General features: G+C 28.8%; 1 protein-coding gene across 6 annotated transcripts in view; it reads left to right on the top strand.

Annotated features, from left to right (window-relative positions):
* LOC107442807 (dystrophin) overlaps nucleotides 1-9,253 on the top strand; it is a 176,261-nt gene extending 167,008 nt beyond the window's left edge. For 3 of the 6 annotated variants that reach the window (XM_071177700.1, XM_071177698.1, XM_071177701.1), the window contains 4 exons: nucleotides 456-547; nucleotides 688-931; nucleotides 3,247-3,373; nucleotides 8,327-8,608. In XM_071177700.1, the coding sequence (XP_071033801.1) occupies nucleotides 456-547; nucleotides 688-931; nucleotides 3,247-3,373; nucleotides 8,327-8,451 (588 nt within the window). In that variant the 3' untranslated portion in view covers nucleotides 8,452-8,608. Of the gene's footprint in view, nucleotides 1-455; nucleotides 548-687; nucleotides 932-3,246; nucleotides 3,374-3,461; nucleotides 3,537-5,186; nucleotides 5,267-8,326 lie in introns of all 6 variants that reach the window. The other 3 variants (XR_011636173.1, XR_011636174.1, XM_071177699.1) reach the window with 3 other exon arrangements.
* The last annotated feature ends 16,128 nt before the right edge of the window (nucleotides 9,254-25,381 follow it).

Below are 25,381 nucleotides of genomic sequence, written 5' to 3'. Positions count from 1 at the left end.
CAAACACTTCATTTTTCATTTACACTCAAATGTTTACATTTTCATCAACATAATTTTTTTCAAGTTTTGTACTGAACTTCCTGTCCAATATGGATCAAAAGTATCCATTATCAGGGACCATGTGTAGTCTGTACTGAACTTCCATGTAGTCTTCCATGTGTAGTCTGTACTGAATTGTACTGAACTTCCTGTCCAATATGGATCAAAAGTATCCATTATCAGGGACCATGTGTAGTCTGAAAAAAGAATTACACTAAATCAGAGATTCTGACTCAACCAATCCTAAAACCAAATTGTCCTCTCACTTAGCTCAACATTTTAGAACAAGCTGTGATCTACTGAAGAAAAGCTAAAGTTTAATTAGTAACTTTTGTGACACATTTAGTGCATGTTAAATTGAATCTTTAAAATAAAATCGATTTAAACTGTATAATTTATTTGTTTTGTATTTTCAGCCTCGTAGTCCAGCTCAAATTATGGCATCCATTGACGCTGAACAAAGAGAAGAGCTAGAAGCAATGATTAACGAACTTGAGGAAGAAAACAGGTACAGAAAGACTGATTAATTTAATTATTCTCAAAGAATCTTTAAGATTATATAAGATACAAATAAATGTAATTAAAATTTAGAGATCAGTCCCTTTCTTCAGTGTGTCTTTTTATGAAGTTATTTTATTTTATTTACAGGCATTTGCAGTCAGAGTATGAAAGACTTAGAGGCTCTAGAGGTAGTAGAAGCGTTTCTCCTACCGTTACAGAAGAGGAGGAAGAGCAGACACCCATGACGCCCTGCAGAGATGAAGAAATGTTGGCTGAAGCAAAATTACTCAGACAGCATAAAGGACGTCTAGAAGCTCGAATGCAAATATTAGAAGATCATAACAGACAATTAGAAGCACAATTACATCGTCTCAGGCAACTCTTAGATGAAGTATGTTATTTAAGTGCATTTTTGCTTATGGTATTTTTTAAAAAAAAAGGAGTAAAATTTTTTTTTCTGCCTTTAGGCTAGGTAGATTCTTTAAGAGTATTTTTTAATTATTATTATCCTTGATATTTATGTATAATCTTGACACCGTTTTCAACGGCACGTTGCCAAATTTATTTTCACATTGTAATTGATTATAAATATCGTCTATTTATAATCAGTACAGACAAATATACAATACAAACATAACTTGATGCATGAAAAAGGAAGAAAGTATTAAAATTTGAATCACTACCAAACTTATTTCACAAAATTTTTTGACGTTGAATCGTAATTGTTTATTTGTTTTTAAATACAGAAGTATATTGTGTTCATTAACACAAATTTTTTATTTTTTATGACATGGTCACGAGTTTGAAAATATGCTAATACATCATCTTCTGTAGTAGGCATACCTTGTAAGCAAAGAAAAAAATATGCAGCAATATGCATCTTCACCAAAACAAAAATGAATGAATTGAGAGGGCTTGACTTGCGCAGCCCTTTAGTTATAACACGAGGTTATCTATTGTTATCACTAACGCAATTTTTGGCCCACTGTTTTCAGGTTTGAAGAAATCTGCCAACATAATACCTAAAGATTTTATCCATTAACCCTCTGACTGCTCAATTTTTGGAACGAAATCGCTTTAAAAATTGCATATTTTTTTATTGCATATTTCAAATCTATATATATTGGAGAATTGAAAAATGCATTTTTTTCTTTCTAGAAAAATTTTTTTTATGTGGATTTTTATCATGTGAAACTAAGTTGTCAGAAAAACTAATTTTAGATGTTATCACCAAAATGATTCTTTTTAAAATTAATTTCAATTGAATTACTGTTAATTTCTATTTATTGCATAATATAAAAAAAGTCAAATGTATAAAATTTAAGAATACATAAGGCACCGAGAAAGAAATACCTTAGAAATGCAGTTTAGTATGATAGAGTTTGAAGCAGGGTTCAAGGCAAAGTTCAACTTCAGTCTTTACACCAGATTGGTGTTTCCTTGCGAATTTTTTTGCCATTTGCATCTTTTCTTGAACAGCATACAGCACACTAAAATCGCTTTCAGAATCTGAATCAGGAATATACACTCTGTCAACCGCTGAACGTTTTCTAGCAGCCATTTCTGATAAGAAAATAGCGGCAAAATGTGAAGTTTGCACTGTAACACTACGCGCCTTCAAATTCGGCAATTTAGTGGACAACTAACGACATCTGTTGGTCAAAACATAAATTAAACATCTAATACTGCTTAAACAGGATGCGCTCATCAATAAAGGAAGAAAAATACATGTCCGCGGAAATCGCGAGATGAGCAGATTTTGCTACAATTGAGTTGCCCGTAGAAATCGCGGGATGAGCAGTCAGAGGGTTAATTATTTTTCAATCAAACATATCTGATTTTAAAAAAATGAAAGCAGTTTAGGACCAGGCAATTAGATTATATATATACATAAGGAAAGATAGAAAAATATGGAAGTAATCAAATATCTCTCACTGCAAAAGTAATTATAAAATTATCTATCAAGAATTATGAAGTTTGTGGAAATTTAAGGCTTCTATCTTTTATGTGTTAAGCTAATAATTACTTATTGTTTGTTATATTTTATTGGTAAAAAATTTGGATTTAATGTAGAATATCTTGAAACATTTGAGAATGGGTCTGTACCACAGCACTGAGCTTTTTGGAGCTTCTTCAACTTTTGTGAAGTTTATTATTAAGGGTTGTTAATAGTTTAACAGTATGACGTCATTATTCTTTGTTTAAGGCTAATTATTTATCTATATTTTGAATATTTCTTTCAGAAAATTAAACTGCAATAAAAAATTTAAAGAGTATTAAAATACAACTAAGATTAAGATTTTTGCAAACTTAGGGAACATTCCTACTGAATGGAGTTAGATAGTTCTACTTTAATGCACCAATCAAATCCTCAATTTCTAAATGTATATTTCATATAAACTTTTATTTTGATGAAAAAGTGACAAAAAATATTGCTGGTGTAACAATGGGGAATATTTTGCATTAAAATGAAAAGTTTATTTTCAAAACAATTGAATTCTACACAAAACGGTTTATTCATAGCAGAAAGAGATGGGAAGAATATTCCCACTCTTCTTTTAAGATGGAAACCTATTAAACTTTTAAAGTTTGTTTTTGAATGGTCTGGAGTTAGCTCCAAAAGCTCTGTGTCGAGGAATTGACCCAATGTATCATTTCGTAATTCCGAAATGTGGAGTTTTTTATAAATTCTTAATTATTTTTTAGCCTCAACCAGTACCAGTAAGAGGAAATCCTCAAAACAATGGGTATGGTTCCCCTAATCCATCTTGGAATCGCACAGTCATTGTAGAACAAGCACCTAGGAGAAACGGTCAATTAGTTGATCATACTGGTAAACATTGTTTTGTTAGCTATTGATTCTATTTTACTTTTCTATTGCAATGATTCAAATTTCTTACTGAAAATTTTTATGAACGTAGAATCCAAGCAAGAAGCAGAAATATCTGTGAATGAGCCATAGTCTTCTGTATAATTTATTTAGGAAAAAAAAATCAGTAAGTTAGATAAATTATATGCTTTTAGCTGAGTTGCATAGGATAACACTTCACCTTCTGCAATAAGGAATTTCTTGTGGTGGCTACCTATCCTTTTTTCCTTTTCTGACTCTTGCTACTGGCTCTTATCAGTGATTTATCTCCTAATTATAACTACTTTTCTTGCTTCCTTCTACTGAATCTATCTTAAATTGCATTTAGTTTTATTAATATCATTGATTTTATTTAGTGTAACATGTGTCGATTGAAATGATTGTGATTATTAAATCTAAGATGTTAGTTTAAAAGCAAGGTATGAAGCAAAAGTAAACCCTTCACATGAAGGAATTGAGCTAAAAGTATGCAAATTCATATTATTGAGTAATGTTTTCTTTTTTAAAGGCAAGGGTTCCCAAAATGGATAAAATGAAAAACTTTTTGTGAACACAAAGTCTCAATTAAAAAAACTTTCGGTAAGCAAATAACTGTTTTAATTAGTTGAAACACTTGCCTCGCCACCTCAGTTAGACAAAATTTGTTTAAAAATAATTGAAATTTGAACAAGATTTATGTAGGAAGTATATATATCCTTAGAATATTATCAATGTTTTAATAGAAAATAACAATTAGAAATTTTAACTAAACATTTATTTTTTAACTTATGTAAATCGGAATCTTAATGTGTGATTTTTTTTAATCAGACAAATAAGAATCTCAATATTTAATTTAAAAATTACGAGAATGAATATAAATCTTGATGTTTGATTTTAAAATAGATTGTATACTAATTTCAATGCTGTGAATAATAATTTTGATGTATATTTTTTAAGTCACGTGAACATGAATCACAATAGTAGCTTTTAAATAGTTTGAATAAGAATTGCGATGTTTAATATAAAATTTTTAATGTATGAAGCACATGTGCAATCCTAAATCAGGTAAATACTAATTGAAATGTGTGACCTTAAATCATGTGAATGACATGATATGAATTTTTAAGTGTGATTTCAGATCATGTAAATGTAATTGTAAATCATGCCTGCATTAGTAGAAAAAAATGGTAAAATCAAATTTTTTTTTTGTTAAATTGAAAAAAGTGGATAAAACTCATCCCTGATACTAGGATTCCTGAAAGTCAAATGTAATCGTTGGAAAAGTGCAACTGCGCAAAGCAGAGAAAAAATTCTCATATCAATATCTGCTAGATGGTACTGCACATTAGAATAGAGAAGAGTTTTGACTGTTTTATTTTCTTTAATGAGTAGGATACTCCTAATGCTAAAAATATAGTAACACTAAAAATGATGTTCTCACATATTATGCATATCTGACTATAATCTTTGTAATTAGTAAAGTTTGTGTTTTAAATAATATCCTATTCTAAGTGTAAATGTTTCCTTAACTTCTACGCAAACATGTGTTGACAGAAACCGTATTTTTGCAGGAATTCTTATATACAGGAATGGGAGAAGGTTAACATCTGTATCCACTATGTTTCTCATTATTCGCGTGATAAGAATTTGCAGTTTTAGTTGACCCTTTATAGGGTAGACTTTTGCTTCATACTGTTTGTCGATGCACTCAAATTATATTGAAAGCCAGTTATTTTTTTACCTGTGAAAATCCTCAATTATTTCAAATAACAATGTCTCCCTTTTTTATGCTTACCAGTGTCGTTTCAATGATGTCGTTGAATGGTATCAGTAACTTGTGGCTTTACAGCAAAAGTTGAAAATTACATAATCTTACTTGTGAGTGAATAATTGTTTCGTTTCATATTTTAAAAATAAATCTAAATGTAGTGTTTAGAAGGAAAAAAAATTAGCTCATTGTTATAAATGTAAATTGGTTTTATTATTCAGTTTTTGACTAGTTTAAAGGTTTTACTTGCATGCAGTAGTGCACTCATGCTTAATGATGCATGGAAAGTTTATTATTTAAACAAGAGATTGTATTCCTTTAGATTTCCTTAATGTTCCAGGACTCGAGCATAATCAGCCCAATCACAGCAGTGTAAGCTGGTTAAATATAGTTCTGGTTATATTGAGAATGTATAGGGAAATAAGACTCCGTAAGCAAGATAAAAATAATCACTTATACAGCAGAAATAAAACATTGAATCACTGAGGACCTAGTAAGTAGGGCCCTTGCAAATCAGGTGAAATTTTGTATGAAAGTACATAAAACAATAAAAAATGTAATGACACAAAATCAAGATTGTGAGTGATTGGGCATCTCAGCAAAATAGTCAAAAAATCAAGTAGCCAAATGGCCCTTGTAGTTGGGTTTTATTTGGGGTATGACGTTGCTTTTGTTGGCAATGCAAGTCTCATATCAGAATCTCATGCTGTTTGGGAGGTGTAGATACAATAAATCTTCCTCAGTAAAGCAGCTTTTAGCCGTGGAGGTTGTGGAAGAGGAAGGGATACATGTAATTGTTCTGCCAAGAACATCCCACACATACTCGATGGGATTCAGGTTTGAAGATCTGACTGGTTACTTTATTAGATATTTCAGGTCTGTGTGAATGCATGTTGCTACCCAAACAATAAGCAGGGAATCATTAGTTCATCTGAAAAATCTTTCAATCTGAAACATGTTTCAGATGAATATCTCATAAAATCAATCACTTCTTAGAAAAATCATTTGCTCTGGGATTTCACCTTCTTTAGGCGTATATAAATTCCATACTTTTAAGATACTTAAGTGCACATAAATACATTATGCTCATAAATGTAGTTTAAGTATGGAGGACACAGTAAATCCCCATACTGTAAAGAATTCTAGATCAAATTATAGTAAAAAGTTAAGAGCTTAATATTTAATTAATTACAGTGATTAAACTATTTTACGGAAAAAACTACCGTAAAAATTGCAACATACCAGATTTTTTGTTCCGTAAAATTTAACACCAAAAATGGATTTTACTGTTAAAAGTACTAGCACATAAGGTGCAGTATTTTGTACAGTTGTGCATCTAAATCGCTGCGGTTCAATGAATGTGAGCATTAGGACCAATCAAACGTACAATCATTGTGAGATGGCATGTTTCTGCAAAATGAAGTATTGTATAGAAATCAATAGGGCAAAACTGCAATGCAGACACACGGAATTTAGTGAAGGTATAGCGGAGATGTCAACTTTTCAAATTAGCTTTAAGTAATTTCACGTGAAGGGTTTCTTAACAGTACAACTCATATTCGCTGTGTAATGATTTTTGAGGAGAGCCAATTTTTCACGTTATTGATTTATCAGAACTTAGTGAAAATGCAACATAAGGCTATCTAATCGTCATTTCTGTGAAAAATGGACATAAACAGCTCTTCTTCTATGGTCTGCAATTATAAAAGATCTGATTATTTGATTTCATCAAAGAGCTTAAAAGATTTTAAACATTTTGCCCTATCTATCAAATAGTTTTGTAATGATCTTTCATAACTCTTCTTCTCTCTGAGCAAATTTATATTTCATGAACTAGTTAACTCAAAACAAGCTACTCAAAAACTGAAGGTGAAGAATTGATTGTTTTAAAAGAATTATAGTGAATAGAAAAATACAACATAAAGTAGCCAAGATAAAAACAAATGTCCTCTGAAGAATTAATAAATAGTTCTATTTAATCATTACTTTATAGTTAATTAGTTTTCTTAGATGTTTATATTCACTTATAAGATAGTTTTAAAAGTATAAATTTAGATTTTAGAATGAATAAAGTGCATGCCAGAAATTGTTAAGAATGATAAGATCGGTAGTTAAGATTGATAAGACGATAACTTACAGATGAAATGTGTCGTAACCCTCTTTTCACTACCAAATGTACAACAGCAAACAACCCTATTTTCAGATTTTTTTGTTAAAATTTGGGTGAGTTTCTTCCATTTAAATAACAAGGATATACAGAAGGTAGAAAAACTTCCCCCTCAAATCGTGCATCAATCACGTGGTTTTATTATTGAAACAAAAATTATCCTGTACGGCAGGTTCGATCTACCTTACAACAGCTCTATGGTATATACCTAATATTATGCATGAATTTACTATTAAATATTAAAACATAGCAATTAAGTGTTACTTTTTATGATTATTCTCTGCAAACAATGAACTTTCATAATTCTTGGTTGTTAGGGAAAAGAAATAATTTTTAACGCATTTTTTAAATTCTCTCAAAAACAGTAATTTTTATTACTCAACTAAAACACCGTAATCTTGATTAAAAACTGTTAATAATTACCAATAAATCGCAATAGTTGGCACTTCTGAAGTAGTAAGTAAAGTTTTTATATAGTTGAACGGCATTCCTTCTCGCTCCCGTGAAAATGACGGGGTGAGATTTCGTCCACTATTTCTCGCTGCCGTGATATTGACCGGGTGGAGTGTTCAGTAGTAACGCGCCAATAAGAATAAAACTAATAAATTTCTTTTGCCCGGAAAACATTTTATTTCTATGGCAGTAACAGGGTATTTTAAAGGTAATTGTATATAGTTTATTTTAAACTAGTTGCAATACTAATCAAATACGTAATACAAAAAAAAAGGCACTTTTATGACTGTTTTTTTGAAAATTAACCGATTGTTAAGGGGTTAAGACAGTCAGTAAAAATAACAACAATGCAGTTGTAATGCAAAGTAAAAATACACACAAATTTTAAATCAATTAGTTTCAATGCTAGTCTAGGTATTTTGTTTGTATCTTATATTTCGTTACATTTTAATAGACTATTCATCAAATTTTTCAAACACACCTTGTAATTGTCTATTATTATCATGCATGAATGTGGAAAAAAAATTGAAACTTACTTACTTTATCCTAGGTTCTGCACGTGTTGGAAATTTATTACATATGGCAGGCAATCTCGGAAAAGCCGTCGGTACCCTCGTAACAGTTATGACAGATGACGAAGATGCCAGTGGCTCTGACGATGATCTAAAACATTGACATAAATGAGAAACTATATGTTTCATTTCCAAAATGACTCAAATTGCCAAAAGGCAATACAATTTCAGTCTTAGAGAAACAAAAAAAAAAAAACTCATTCCTCCCGGGATGAGAGTTTTCATTTTTAAAGCATTTATACAGAATCATTGAAACCCAATTGTATAAAATCCAACATATCATAGACCATTGTCTGAACGGACATCACTTCAAAACTGCCTTAGCATCTGCACAAAGGGGTGTTTGTTCTCTTCAAATGTGACTATGAAGAAAAAATTTATTTTTTTAAAAAATTCAAAACTACATCTGTGTTGAAATAGATTTGAAGCTGGTGTGGCTCAGTGTGTGAAAGATAGGCTTCCGAGGTAACATATAGAACACTTGTGCGTGTATTAGGGATTTGTGATTGTGAACTTGGAGAGATTAAGGCCTGTATTCATATCATGTATTTTTTTGTTATATTCATTTACGAGTTATATTTTCTAAAGAGAATTGTATTTAAAATTATCTATAGTACTATTTTTGTTTATCAGAGAAATATTTAAAAAAGAAGTATTACTTAATTTTCATAAGTATATGTTTAGCTTTATAAACCATTGCTGTGTCATGTATCAAATCATATGATTTTAATGTGTTCGAGCATACTTTTTAGTTTGACAGTCTAACAAGAATTTAGTTGAAAGCATTTGTTGTCTTTTTTTCCCCTCTGCTTCTGCAAGTGTATTAATTTTCAAATTTTTTTGTGATAAACATTTTGGGGTGCTTTGTCATTATGCAACACAATATTGATCAAATTAGACTAAAACATGATAGAACGATTATAGCATCAATGCAGTGTTTGGCAGGCGTTTTTCAATATCCTGATTCATTAAATATTTTTTGAACCTTGTGATTTTTTGAAAAAGAATTAATATTAGCAACTTTTATGAAGAGTTTGAGAAAGCTAATAATAAAATTTATTTTTTTCCTGTTTTCTTTGAATACAAAATATATTGTCCTAGTGCTATTTATGTGTACTAAATATTAATATTTGTTAGATTAAATATTGGAAATACGAAAAACATTTATTCTTTAGTTTAATATAAAAATAAATAAATAAAAATAATAAACATTTGTGAATTTAGTATTATTCATTAATGGAATTCGTAAATAAAATAATTCCAAAATAATTTCTTCACTATCAGAAATTTAAAGCACAATTTTTCAAATCATAAATAAAGATAAATCATATTCAATAATAATATTTCGAAACTGAGTACAAGTCAGTAGCGTTTTTAAAAAGTGCTTAAAGGTGCTCTTTTTTTTAAATTTATTCGGGGTGCTTTTTATCTATCTATATATTTTTTTTTTCTTCTAAATTTATAAAAAAATCATTATTTTCACAATTTTTTCTCCAATATTTATCAGAAACTAGTTATTTTATCATGATAATGTTAAAAGTTTTTGAAAGTGTTTTTGGAATTTTATGTTTATAAATTAAGAACTTTAAACGATAGAAAAAAGTAACTTTTATTGCTCCACAGATCCTAATTATGATTTTTTTTTTTGGAAAAGTGATTAAAAAAATTTTGTTGTTGTTTGAAAATGACTTAAAAGGTGCTTATTTTTTGTTGAAAAATCTGGCTATGCTCTTTGAACTTTGAGCAAGTTCAAAAATATTAATAAATTTACAGGTGTCGGCTTTTTTGAAAAATACAGGACAAAAAGCAAATGCAAAAGGAAAAAAAGTATTGATTATTAAAGTATTATTCGCGACATTGCACCCATAAATGATATCATTGTATCAGGCCCAACTCAAATGCTCACATATCAGTGAAAGATAAAAAGTGCATGCTTCTGCATTTTATTTCCTAAGACTCATTATCAACAAACCACAATGAGGTCAGTTTGGTTTGCAGCATTTAGCTTAATGAAAAAGCAACCTTAAATTGCAGAAGTGTTTAATATTTGTTCTTTCCCCTTACTTCAAATAAGAAATCATGGGCTGGCAAGGCAACACATCAAAAAACTGTTTTCCCTGTCTTGGTAGATTATATCAAGTACTAAAAAGTGTGTTAGAACAGTAGCTTAATTTTATATTTTCTTTCAGTTGCTGATAAATATAGTAGATGCGGAATAATAAGCTATAAAAAGAAAGTATTAAAAGTTTTTGTTGATTTTCAATTTTCTGTTTCATTAATTTGTATTGTTTTTATTCCTAATATGTTTATATTTATTTTTACTGTTTTTGATTCTGGAAATAAGTGTGTCATCATAATATAAATATAAGTTACGGGATTTATTAAATGAGAAAACAATTTATTAAGAAAAAAAAAGTTTTTTAAAGTTAAAAATGGCCATATTTGTGCTACCTGTAACTTGAAATTCTTTTTACTAAGACAAACAGATTAAAATATTTAACTTAAAACAATTAACTTCTCTCAATTTAGGTTCTCTTACGATTTAAAAATAGATTTCTCAATGCATATTCATTGTTAAAAATAGAAACTTAATCTATGTTATATGATTTCCATCATTTTCATATAATTAAAATTGCCTTAAAATTATTTCATTTTACAATTCGTAAATGTTTTTAGTTTTCTCCAATTAAAATTGATATTTCATGTTATTATTCATATTTAATGAGATAAAACTTTTTAATTTTGATTTTACTTATAGGCAATTTCACCTTGCATGTCATATATGCCTATTTTCAAAGCATGCATCTCAGTAAAAAAAAAGTAATACATTTCAATCAGTTCTACTAATAATTTTTATTAAAATGACGGTGTCATTTACACTTAAACCATTACTTACTTACTTTGAGGAGTTTAAATAGTTTTTAAGAATTTATCTGAGTTTTACGTTTTGAAAATCTGTAAATATGACATTCATAAATATTGATATTACCCTTTCATATAATCATACTTTAACGGAAATAATTATAATAATAAGTAAATTTGTTTTTACAGTTTCTTTTTTTTCCTAGTGTATCTGATACTGTAAATTTTGTTTTCTGAACTAAAACTTTTACTATGTTATTTTTCATTATCTAAAAAAGTATAAACTTACTTCATTAAGAATTATAATCTTAATACTTCATTTGTATAAAAAAGAAAAAAAAAACTAAAAATATCTTTAACATCAGTACCACTTTTTTAAACTTTTACATTCTGATATTTAAAATTCAAGATTAATAATTTTCATCATCACTTTGAACAGTAAAAGAGTTCATCCAAAATATATTGTGTGCCATATTGCCAACATCTTATCATAAAATCATCTCTTCAAAATGAAACAGATCTCCTATTAACTTAAGATATTTCCTCTCAAACTGAGTTTGGACCATTTTGTTATGATTATTTTTTTTAATGTATGCTACTACTAGTTTAGTAAGTAGCTTCCTAACAAGAGAGTAGCCAAATAAAATTCATCTCAATTTTGTCATCTCTGTGATTTTCATGAAAAATAAAGTTTTTATAACTCATTCTAATTGCACCTCTAAATTTAGATACTTGATAAAGAAAGGTTTTCTTTCATGTATGATTTTTTTTTAATGTATTGAAACTTTTAACACCTAATTGTAATTTTTGTTCCTCATTTACTTTTTTTTGTAAAAAAATTCATTGTTATGAGTTGCATATCAATATTTTTTTAAAAAAATATTTAAATTTTACTAAGCAGTATGATTTGTTGGTTAAAAATAAAAGTGTATAAAGAAATATGTCGCACTTCATGGTGATTGTAAATTTGTTTTAATTCATCTGCAGCAATAAAGTGATAAATTTAGTGAAATGATTTGATTTATTTAAATTACATGCAAAGTGTCCAAAAATAACCGAATTTAAAAAATCCACGAGAAAAAAAAAAAAGAAAAATATGGTTTGCTATATTCTGCTTAAGAAATTAAGTTAATAGGTAACTTTTATAGCTAGTTACAAAACTCATCTACAGATGGCGCTGCTCCGTGCAAAAGAAATTGTAAAACAAAGTTTTTCTATTGTGTGAGAGGCTATTACACCTGAAATATGCACTGGCATGTTTTAAATTTTGTTTCGAAATTGTGCTTCAAGTGGTAGTTATTTATCAAAATATGTTGTTTTTCTCAGTTTGCAGCGCTGTTAATGCGAAATGTTAATGAAATTTGCAAATAAATTTCAAATTTATAAAAAAAAATAAATACACTTTTCCTGAGTAAAGCACATTAAATTCTTGCATTTGTGCATTATTCGTTTGAACTCTGTTATAATGGAAAATAAATATAACAAAAGAGATTGGCATCTAACTAAACTATTCCTGTAACATTAATAATTATTAATTTTATATTCACTAAACATTTTACTTAATAATTTGAAAGACGCTACTATGTTAAATTAAGATATTATGCCCCGTGAAATTGGTAGCAAATTTGCGAAAATAGCAATGTAAATTAAACTTTAAAAAGCCTAAAAGTGGTTTTCCAAGAAGTAATTTATGTATTGAACAAAACAAAATTTAAGAACTAAGTATAAATGTAAAAGTTTTAAACTAGTCAGATATGATTCATTCACTCTATAATAATATAATGAAGAGTTGTTCTCTCTCTGTGTGTCTCTTATAACTCCATTTGTGCTAACGTTCTGAAATTTGGACTATGGGTGTAAAGGGTCAATTGATTCGACGCTTGAGAAATGAAATTTTCTTATTGGTTAAGAGCCATTGCTATGAATTAAATGCAGGTGACTCTGTTTCTGATTGGAGGAAAGGGGTTATTGACTATTTCAACCTTCATCTATCTGAAGGTACCTATTGACACAATCTAGTTAGTATGACTTATATATTAGTGAATTAATGTTTAATATTCGTAGTGGTAGTTACGCTACACTGATATTGTAAGGATAACGACACGTGTAACGACAGTGATGTTTGCTTGCTTGTAGCTCTCATTAATTAAAAAGAGAGCTTATTGTAGATTTTTTTAATATTTATTTATATTTTATTCCTTATGTCAGATAAGCTCAATGATCTACGTAAACGTGGCAGCAGAAGTCAACAAACTAGAATTTTTAATGTTATCTGAAACTATGCGTTTATTCTGATTAGTTTGGCTTTAAAAAGATTTTTATATAAAACTTATTAATTTCGAAATAAAAAAAAGTTGTTTACTGAAAATCTTTATAAAATATATTAATTAGTTTAGGAGAAATGTAACTAATCAGTCAACTCAAAAAATTGAAAATAGAACGCAGTAAAAAATATACGATATGAAATATACCAAGCAAAAAACAGTAAATAAAGTCTAAGAAAAATACAGAACAAAGCACAAACCGTAATCTATAAAGTGAGTGGCGATTTCAAACGTATCTGTAATCTTTCAAGAATGATTTAAAGTAACTTTCGTTATAAGTTTGCCAGATTACAAAATTTGAAAACAGAAGCGCAAATGGTGGTTAGAAGCGTCAATAGAGGGTTCTTTTATGGCGCGTTCTTACTGCAGTACTGAGGCACGTTTGATTTGTTAGTTACCTTGGATTGGCTCGAAAATGGATGCGTGCAAGGTAATAATATACTATACAATTTGAGCCGCGATGGCTCAGGGGATAGAGGGTTCGAATCCCTGCGATGACTGGTCGATACGAATCCGCATCCGGCTTGCACCGACCACAGTGCTGACGTGAAACATCATTAGTGGTAGACAGATTACGGGTTAGAGTCCCTTTGCCGTCAGGCTAACCGTGGGGGGTTCTCGTGATCTTCCTATCCATGTAACGCAAATGCGGGTTAGTTCCATCAGAAAAAGTTCCCGAAGAAGGCAAAATTTCTCCCAATATTTGATTCTGGAATTCCCTTGTCTTCTGGATTGCGTTCAAAATTGCAAGTCTACGGAGTTGAACATTATTAGTCGTAAACCCCAAAATTGGGTCCGCTGTTCAACGACTGTTATAAAATAAAATATAAAATACTATATAATTTAAAGTTTATAATTAATAAGGTTGATATTTAACTATACAATTTAAATGATTTTAGAAAATTAACATTTATTTGAAAAAAGTAAGAAACACGATTTGTCCGATTTGCACAGATTTTTAGCCATGGATTTTTCTGAATTGGATTTGCGCAAGGTAAAAATATTAACAAAGAAGTTTTTAGTAAATTTATTAATAAAAATAACATACAACTAACTCAGTTATTTTATATAGAACATAATTACATTAGTTGGGTATCCATTGTTTTTCTTTATCAAATTTTGAAAGAGTTTGTCTATTTGTTTTTTGGATAAATAAACATACACTGCATATTATTTTAATTCTATTCATTTAATTAAAAATGATATTTAAATAAATGTTTTTAGAAGCATTATAAGCGTACAAATCGAGGTAAACGGATATCAGGAAGTAATGAAAACTATGTTAACTCTTTGCGGTCGTATTAAGTTTATACATGGACGTCATGCTGGTCCGAATTAATTTACTTAAACGCAATTTATGAACTATTATTTCGAATTCTACCTATCTCCGAAGCTTGTCGCCTTAATGTAGTATAAGATCAGAATGTTTCTTTGCTGTGGTGGCTGAGAGCACTGACATATGACTGGAACGATAAAAAAGCATTGGTGGCTGAGAGTAGACATACGACTGCAAAGGGTTAATAGTGACAAACGTAAATTTTATTTCTAATATGGAAAAAGGTTTTAATAAGCATTGTAATATTAAACCAATGAAATATTTTGTTTTCTCCCTCAAGAATAATGATGTATATAAGCTTCAAGATCATAAGATTATTAACTTTTATTTATTTACGCTTCAAAATTCTTTGTTTTGATCTTGTAAAAGCTAAAATGACTAAAATTTCACCAAATAAACCGAAAAATTTAGATAATTTATATTTCGTTATTAACTTTCAAAACCCTATTTTCGATAAGATATAATTTCATAATATTTTTGAAAATTTAAAAAGTTTATCCATTAAAAGCTTAGAATATAATAAATCTCTTGGTAGAACTATTTTTAATTAAAATGATATTAGCAAAAATTTAGGGAAAATTAATATTTCCGATTATGAATGAATGCCACTGTGAATAAGAGAAATATTTTGAATTAGTTGATAAACATCATAAACTAATTATTACTGGTGATTTAAATATTATAGAAAACTTGGAACTAAATACCGCTGATAGCATATATAACAAAAATAAGTAATTATTTTTAGATAATAACATTATTATCTAAAAATATGTAATTCCTAAAAATATATTTTATTTCTAAACTGTAATCCTTTAAAAGCTTTTCCTTAGAAATTGTAAAGCATTAAATATCAAATAAATGAACTCATGACTTATAGTATGAAATGGTGCAAAACACCATTCCACCTACGCGTGTAAGATATTTTGAAGAGTTCTATACATTTGTTTGTCAGAGTTAAATCTTTCTCTTTTAATATTTGAATGTTCTAGAATGAAGTAACTGTAAGTTGGAATGCGTATTAAATAAATGGTATTAATTCCATCCAAGATAAAAATATTTTTAATAATTTCATAACTTTACTCGCCGCAACTGCAATTGTATATAACTGAGTCCTGATGGCTCAGGGGATAGAGCGATCGCCTTCCAATGCGGTGAACCGGGTTCGAATCCCAGAGATGGCTGGTAGATACGAATCTCAGCAATGGCTGGTCGATACGAGTCCGCATCCGGCTAGCACCGACCACATTGCTGGTGTGAAATATCCTCAGTGGTAGACGCATCATGGGTTAGAGTCCCTTCGCCGTTAGGCTAACCGGGGGAGGTTCTCGTGGTCTTCCTCTTCATGTAACGCAAATGCGGGTTAGTTCCATCAAAAAGTCCTCCACGATGGTAAATTTTCCCCAATCCAGGAGTTCCCTTGTCTTCAGGATTGGGTTCATAATTACCTAGGCTAAGGAGTTGAACATTAGTCGTCGTAAACTCAAAAATTGGGTTGGCTGTTCAACGACGGTCATAAAATATAAAATAAAAATTTTACATAACTGTTTCTTTTTTAACACAAAAAAAAAGTTTAGAATTACAAAACACAATTTTAGTTCCATCTTTGAAAAATCAATCTCAACTAATCGATTCTGTTGTTAATTTTGTATATCAATATCACAACCTAAAGGACTAACTTAAAGAATTACAAATATCGCTGATAGCAACTCGAAATTCGAATGTTGAGGAATTCACGTTATTAAAGAATTCCTCATGTGTAAGTAAATATCGCCCCTTTTCACGAAACTCGAACTACTACCAACAAATCGACTTCCTGAAGGGAAATAGAGCCATATTCTCTATACGTAAATCACTGATCTCCCCATGGGATGTTTGGAATCTGTCTTTCCAGGTTATACTTTACGAACTAAATATGTCTCTTACACAGAATCTATGTTCCGAATCTTATCTTGTCCAATGGAATGGAAGTTGGACTTGAAAGAAGAATTTGTCAGCACGGAATGAATGGAGAGGAGACGCTGTGTCTTCAAACAATGATTCCGAATGTTTATGTGTATGTCTCTCCAAGAACTGATTTAAAACATGTAGTAGGCATTCTGATAGAGAGGTGACGAGTTTTATATCGATTTCTTGAGATGGGGGACGTTCTCTCTGCTGGGAGATATGCCAGGAACGTTTATTTGGATGAAGAAGCTGGATCTATTCGAATTCCGATGATGTGTTACTGGAAGTTCCGGATATTTAAACATGGAGCTCCGGAACGATGATTAGCTTTGGGAGTAGGAAGAAAGAATAAAAGCAAAATGAATGTTGGCATCGTTCTGGAGAATCTGATTAAGAAAAGGGGAAAAAAAAGTTCGGAACTGTTTTTATTGGATATTTTTCTTTGTTTCGTTCAGAATGTTTTTTGAATTCAGACTTTATTTATAACAATGGTACAGCTGATTACTCAGAAAAAGATACTAAAAGTGTAATCTAAGTAATGATTTATAAATAAATCACTTTACAAACTGTTCATTAAATGATCTGCTTAAAATATTCATATCATATAGAAAATTAATAGAAGATTTTAAGATATTCACTATATATATATATNATATATATTTATATATATATAAAGCGAATTTGACTAAATTAGACTAGTGGTCTAAAATTTTATCTTAAAGCTAAAAACAATTTACCATTAAATTTACTATGCATTGTTCAAATCTTTAGTTTATTCAATTTCATCTACGGAGTTAAATAATTGATCCATATTATTGTATGCGTAAATTTTCAATGCTGAATCAATAAATTCACAATGAATTCGAATCCAGAAAACTAAGAGAGTAGGGAGTCAAAAAAATCTAGAAAAATCTTCCTACAAATATTCCTACCACAAATTGAAATTTGTGTAAAGAATTTTGGAATGAAACGAAGCAGCATTTATAAGGAGAAGCCCATCATTAAAATCAGGCTCTTTTTGCTCAATCGGAATTTAAATGTATCTTTTTATTTAATTATCGTTTGGTATATTTTGTGTTAGAATTATGGTCAGTAGAGCATGGAAGCAGTATACGAATCAAACGATTTATCAAACTTGTTTGTATCTGAAAGAAGCAAGCATGCTATGTCTTGGATCGTCTTTGGTTAATATCATTGTGAGATAATTTTACATTTGCAACATTCGATGACGTAACTGCATTACAAATACACATAGAATCTTTTAGAAACTAAAGGAAATCTATCAAAGGTTTTTAAACTAAAGCCTAAAAACAGTTTGGATAATTCAGATTTTAAACTTTTCCCCCCTCATTGATGGAGCCTATCGCATCCGAATGTGGTGAATTATTTATAATCGTTCGTGTAACTTATATGAAAGTTGGGAAAGTTCAATGATTTTTCTCTAAAATTTAGTGCGCACTAAATATATTGTTCGTAAAAAGTTGAAAACGTTTGACCGGTTACAACAAATATATTAAACTAATGAGTTGAAAAAGATTCTTCCGTAATCATATTAACACTACTTTTTAGAGTACACACATTATCGATGATGTAACTGCAATACGTAAAATATTGATAAACATTGTTTGGCCATTATTTAGAATGATTTTTGTAAACAGATCAGAAGATAAATCAAGTTTAAATCGTTTTTTTTTATTAAATAAATATACTTTTCGTCAAATGTCTTCAACTGAAATTTGTTTTAACCTCCATTCTCCAAAGCTAAGAACTGAAATATAAAGCCTTTCCCATTTCAAACTTAATATTTTCCGTTGCCATTTTTATTGCCTCTTCCATTAATCATTTCACAATGTCACTCGATTTTGCGAATGTTTGTGTTGTTGGATACAAAAGGATTTATTTATTTAAAAAAAGAAAATATCACAAATCCTTTTTCTAAAAAGAGTTCTGTAAAGCTTTTCAAAATTTGAATCTGCAACTATTTTGATGACGAAAGTATTTTGGAATGTTTTCGTTGTATGAAATATCATTCGTTTGAATAGAAAAACCTTAATCTCGTTTCAGATTTCGATTTCGAAAACGATTTTGATTTGATGCTTTGCTTAAGGAAAAGTGCAAGTGAAGTTTTTGAATCATTTTCGACTGTAAAAAAAGATGACGGGTAGTATACTGCGACAAGTTTAAGCTGGGGAACCTAATTTCGATGTATTGAGATTTTGTCAACATACCTCATCGTTCTATAAAATGTTTACTTCTATTTCCGTGAAAGAGAAACAAAAAATGGAATATAATAAAAATTTCAAAATTCAAAGGGACTTAAAAGGAGAAATATTTTTTTTCTCAGACCTAAATCGAAACTCTTATTTTGAATTTTAAAAAGAAGTAGCAGCTATTTTTCGTAGCGATAGAAGCTTATTACGAGTGAGACGAAGCTTTTTTTAGGCCTGAAAAAAATATTTTTCTTCAGTTTAAACGAAAGCGTAGCTCTTAAAATTTTTATTTTCATCACTTTCTCTTTTTTTAGTAGTTTTGTTTCTGTTGGTTTGTTTTTCGTCATTTTGATTGCACAGATGAAATGACGACAGAGCTTGCAAGTATCATTTAGGAAACAATAGTAACTTGAATTGGCAAAAGAGGCTGAGCTCATATGGACATTCGAACACAGTTTATTTAAAAAGTATCTAGTTTTTGATTAATGATTCAACAATTTGGTAATAATATTGAGATAAACGTTTCAGGTAGGGATCTGAAAACGATTGAAACTTTCCACTGCCACCAGGCATAGACATCCGGTAAATTGACTCCGACATTTACTTATTCATTTAAAAAAGTTTTTTTCGAGTGATTGCAAAGTTCTCTAACTCATCGTTAGAAATGCATTTTTAATTAAACAATTAATTAAACAATTTTACGTTTTGTTGTGTGTATTGCTTTTTTAAGGAAGACTTTAATTGCTTAATTTTTTAAAACTACGTCTTTTTATGAAACATAAATTATGCAACAATTAACTATTTTAAGGCTGTTGTTATTCAAATTGTATGCTATGTTAGCTCACGCGTAGAAAAATGAATAAATTCGAATAATTGACTTTGAATTATTTTTGATTTTATTTTTGATTTTTAAGCGCTTTGAATAATTTTTGATTTTATCGAATTTTTACGTTCTGGGACTTAATCTTACTGATTCGCGATGGTGACCTCAAATATACTAATTAAATTACGCGGACACTTTTTTAAGTTGCGAAATAAGACGCAAAACGTCTTCTCTCTGAAAACAAAAGCAACCTTTATTTAATGAATTCAGATTTCTAACCACCAAAACATAGATGACGGCCACAGTCAGGGAAGTATGGTCCTAATAGTTTGATCAAGAGGGCTGTCCAAAGTTTGGTTTCCTTAATGTTAAATTAACTTTTTTCGTATTTCGTCATATTACGAGAACTTTCAAAGCGAATCGAAAATTTTTTTTTTGCTTACAATTATAAATTCGCTTATACAAAGGTAATTCTGTGAAAAAAGAATACAATTGTACGTCTAATAGCTCTCGGTGCAGCAGAGCAAAATGTTGAGCTCCCAAAACAGCGGCGACAGCGATGCTTACGATATTTTGACATAAAGAGATAAAGATAAATTTTGAATAAATTTTATTAATTGAAATATAAAAGCATTCAAAAAATGTTGTAGAGTTTTAAATTAAACAGAAAGTTTTTATCGCAAATACTAATTTTATGCAAAAAATATCTAAAAAAGCATATTTATTCTGCATTTAATTTTCAAGCTAACTTCATGACTACTTTTATAAAGTTCCTAAACATACAACAGTTACAATCAGAGGTTATACAGGATATCTGATCTGAAAATATGGTTGGATGACTTAAATAAAAGCAAGTAGGGTCTGACGGAGTGAATAAATGCAAATAGATTACGATCGAGTAATTAAGTGGATAGTGAATCTGTTGGAGTAAATTATTATAAATATATGATGGAGTAAATAATTATAAATTGTATATTACGGAGTAAATGATTACAAATGGAGTATGGGAAGTAATAATTGCAAATAAGAGTTTGTGGAGTAAATAATTGCATATAGGATCTGCGGAGTAAATAATTGCAAATAGGATATGTGGAGTAAATAATTACAAATAGAGTCTGTGGAGTAAATAATTGCAAATAGAATTTGTGGAGTAAATAATTGCAAATAGAGTCTGTAGAGTAAATAATTGCAAATAGGGACCATGGAGTATATAATTGCATTTAAGGTCTATGGAGTAAATAATTGCAAATAAGGTCTGGTACAATAAAATTGGGAGTAAGAAAAACGGTTGATTTTTATGTTTAGTTGCCATCAATGACTTACAGTCCTATGATAACAAATCACACGAACTGAAAATTTTTTAAATCTCAGAGCATGTTTCCTAGATTTTCTACCATTATGAATTTCTGGATTTCAATACAAAAGATTCGTATTTTGTGCAGAGTTTTTTACTTTTCTATTGCCAGTGAATGTTTTGTGGGTTCTAAACACTTTCAAAAGTATTTGCAGTTTTTATTCTCCCAATTTTCAACTTAACGAGTTTTATATTGTAGTTACTCAAGATTAGTTTAGACATATTTGGAATATTCTTTTCTGCGAGACCGTTTTATGTCGCTAGGATAAAATTCATCCTACATTAATAATTCATTATAAAACTCATTGTATTAGTAAAAGCATTAAATTCTATGAATTCTCTCCAATTATCTAAATGCTTTTATTAAAAAGTCACCACTTTGAGCTTTTTTTAAGTGTTCAAAATTTGTATAAATATCAGTTCAATCTATAATCAATAAATTGTGAGTTTTCTGTTCAATAAATTGTTTTCATGATGTATAATTTGTGTTAAAAATTAATCACACTTCAAGGTTTATTAGTTTAGATTTTTACATAAACCATGAATATGCATTAAATTCTATGAATTAATTCTGACTTATTTAAATGCTATTATTAAAAAGTCACCACTTTGAGCTTTTTTTAAGTGTTCAAAATTTGTATAAATATCAGTCCAATCTCTAATCGAACAAATTTTAAGTTTTTTGTTCAATAAAATTTCTTCAAGATGAATAATCTCTGTTAAAAATTAATCACAATTTAAGGTTTTATTAGTTAATATTTTTATATAAAAGTGGTTGGATCTGGAAGAAATAAACTGGCTATAAGTAAAAAAAAAAATTTAATGAGAAAAAGTTTAAAAGTAGAAAAGAATTCTGGTCATAACTTCTTTTAGTCTTCAATATCCATAGAAACATATAATCTCTGATGGAAACTTTTTGAATGTTTTTTTTCTACTCAAATAACAGCTTCATTTTATTCTTTTTCATAATTGTTATTTAAGATGAAAAACGGATGGAAGGATTTTGACAGTAAAACCAATTGTTTTGTTTTGAGTTGTCAAAACATTGAGTTAAAAAAAAAGGCAAATGTATAAATAGAATTCATAAAAATTGCATTCTACTTGCAAGTATAGCATTTTTAAAAATGTGTATTTTAATTTCTGTTTTTTCGAATACGACATATATGCATTTACTCATAACCGTACTTTTTAACTTCAAACTTGAAATGTAGAAAATGCTACTTTTAATATTTATTTAAGTTTTTATATCAACATTTTAATTTTAAAGTTTAAAAAAGCAGAGTTATTTGTTTTAAAATAGTATTTTCAAAATTATATTGCAAATAATAATAAATTTTTTTTTGCATATTGGTAACTTTTCAGCAACTATAATTTTCCCCAAGCATTGATATTCTTTTATAAGTAAATTCTTTTTACATAAATTTCAAAAAGTATTAAATCGAGATCACTGACAATGTCTTCTGTTATCTGTTATTTCAGAGTTATCATAGGAAAGTTATCCAATTACTTGTATTTATGAGGTAAAGTAGGTATTAGAACATTAAAAATTAATAATTTTATAAAGATTTATAAAACTTTAAATAATATATTCGTATGCAAGACAAAATCTGACTTCGACAAAAAAAAGTAAAAAAAAAAAAAAAAGCGTCAAGTTTTTAGTTTTAGACATCATTATTTAAGGTTTTACATTTATCTACATACCAGAGTACCAACATTCAATTGCAAATTAAACGTAAAGTTATGCTTTAGAATAAAATTATAAAGTTATAAATTTGTTTCATCGCGGTTAAGAAAACATTTTATATAGACAAATAATCAAGTTATTTTTAAATAAAAGTAAAATAATTCCTACACAAACACAAGTTTTTTGAGTTTATTAAAATTCAAGATAAAAAACTCTCAATAATATACACATGTAAAATTATGAATATTTAATAGGGCATCATTAAAGCATATTCAGCAAACGATTGACATAAAATCAAACGTAAAATAAATTTAAATATATACACATTGTATTATTTTTCTACTTACGAACGAAACTTATGATCCTCGTAATGTGACATCTCAATTTGTTGCTTCGTTATTTCTTTTTCAAAAAAGTATCTTGTTCACTTTATAAATATTACATAAATTCCAAACACAATTTATATAGAAATAGGCTTTGATTCGAAATTCAGACGATAAATTTCTTCTAGAAAACGAATCGTATTTTTCTTTGATCTTACATCAGAACTATTTTTCTTAACAACTGAGACGATTGCCGGCGATCAAATCTAAGCTTCCGAATAACATAGATATTTGAACATGAATAACTTTTGCATCATTTACTTGTTAGAGCGTTATTTGATAAATATATATAAGTCGAAGTATTTCTAAATTGCGCGAGAGGAAATTTCAAACACGCGTATAAAAAAAAAACGTATCTATAGCAAGAAATAATATGCTACATTTTATATCCGATTTATGTTGTCTCTAGAATTTCTGATTTTGTGAATTATTCAGACTTCATTTTAAAACTCTAGAAAAGTGTTTTATGACGAGCAATTTTTAATTTTTTAAAATGTAAAGATTTGAAATGGAATAGAAGAAACTAATATTAAAAGTGGTACTAATATTAAAAGGTGAATGATTGTTAGAAATTAAAAACAACTAAAATTACTTTCAAAAGGCGTGATTGTAAATTTGATATAAGACTTCAGCTTATGTATCATTTATTACGATTTTAATATTCTCAGAAGTTTCAACTTTTCCCACTTTATTTTTGACGACGTTTATTACTGACACTAACTTTAGGGCCATGTTCACATATTTTATAATTTCAATTTAAATTCTTTAAATAACTAAAAATATAAACAATTATAAATTTTATTTTTAATTAAAAATTTAAAAAAAAAAGAAAATTGGCTGAATGTCGCTTTTAAAATTCTTATTAGTTTAAAACATTGTAGATATGTTTTCTTGAAATTTATCTTATATCTAAGAGCATATTCTAGAAATGTTTTATTCCATCAAAAGAGCATTTTTTCCACCCTCACCGCTTTGCAAGAACAAAATGAAAAAGTTCAACATGACAGAATGATTGATCGTCTTAAAGATAATCCCTATGCTTACACTGTTCCCTCAAAAATTCTAAAAGCAATTTCGGTAAAAAAGAAGAAATAAAATTGTTCTGTGGTGAGGTTGAAGCATGGCATTTTAACCACAAAATTAAAGTTAAGGTTAAATTGAATTCAACTCGTTGGAATTTCGATTGATCTAAATTCATATTTAACTTTAGTTCATATTTTCATTCATTTCATATTTATTCACTCTTTTTTTTATAAATATTAACCCCAAAAATTAAATTCATATTTAATTATAGAGGAGCTATGCTTTTCATATTGGTTCACTTTAGGAGAAAAAATCTTTTTCTTGAGGTTTTGTATTGCTTTTAATTTTAAATTTGCAATACTATATTTAATAGATGTGACATTTGCAATTTGAGTACGGCAAATTTCGAGAAGTTAATTAATATTTGAACCAAAGAACGAGGCAACTGCTTGCAACAAAAAACGATTTATGAGAAAATTCCCTTTTTTTTTTGTTGCGAAATATAATTTTTTGCAATTTAAAGTTCACATTGTTATTTTTGTTTGTGTTACTTTATTTTATATGCGGCGTTGAACAGACAAAATAATTCTTAGTTTAGGACAATCAATGTTCAATTTCGAAGCCTTGTAATTTTGATTTCGACCCAGAAGGCAAGGGGGCTCTTGGAACAAGACAAGGGCAAACTAACCTCGTGGAGAATTTTTTGATGAAACTAAACAGCGTTTGTGTTACATGGAGGAAAAAACCACGAAAATCTCCCACGGTTAGCCCGATGACAAGATTTTAACTCATGATCCGTTTATCACTAAGGATATTTTACATCAGCATTCAGGTCGGTATGAGACGGGAACGGAATTATTCCAATTTTAAGATGATAGTGATTTAATTTTCTATTCTTCAAGATAATGTGTCATCTTGGAGAATTTCGTTAATTAGATCAAAATCCACAAGCTTGGAACTACTAGATTAGAAATTATGAACTACCTACAAAATATGACTTTAAATTTTCAAATTTAATTTCACCTAGCTAGAAATTTATTTTAAAAATTAAAACTCATCTCGCAAAACTCTGTTTAACATTCTGTATCAA

The sequence above is a fragment of the Parasteatoda tepidariorum genome, chromosome 2 (genome assembly GCF_043381705.1).
Source record: "Parasteatoda tepidariorum isolate YZ-2023 chromosome 2, CAS_Ptep_4.0, whole genome shotgun sequence".
NCBI lineage: Eukaryota > Metazoa > Arthropoda > Arachnida > Araneae > Theridiidae > Parasteatoda > Parasteatoda tepidariorum.
This window is presented reverse-complemented; position numbering and strand designations above follow the sequence as displayed.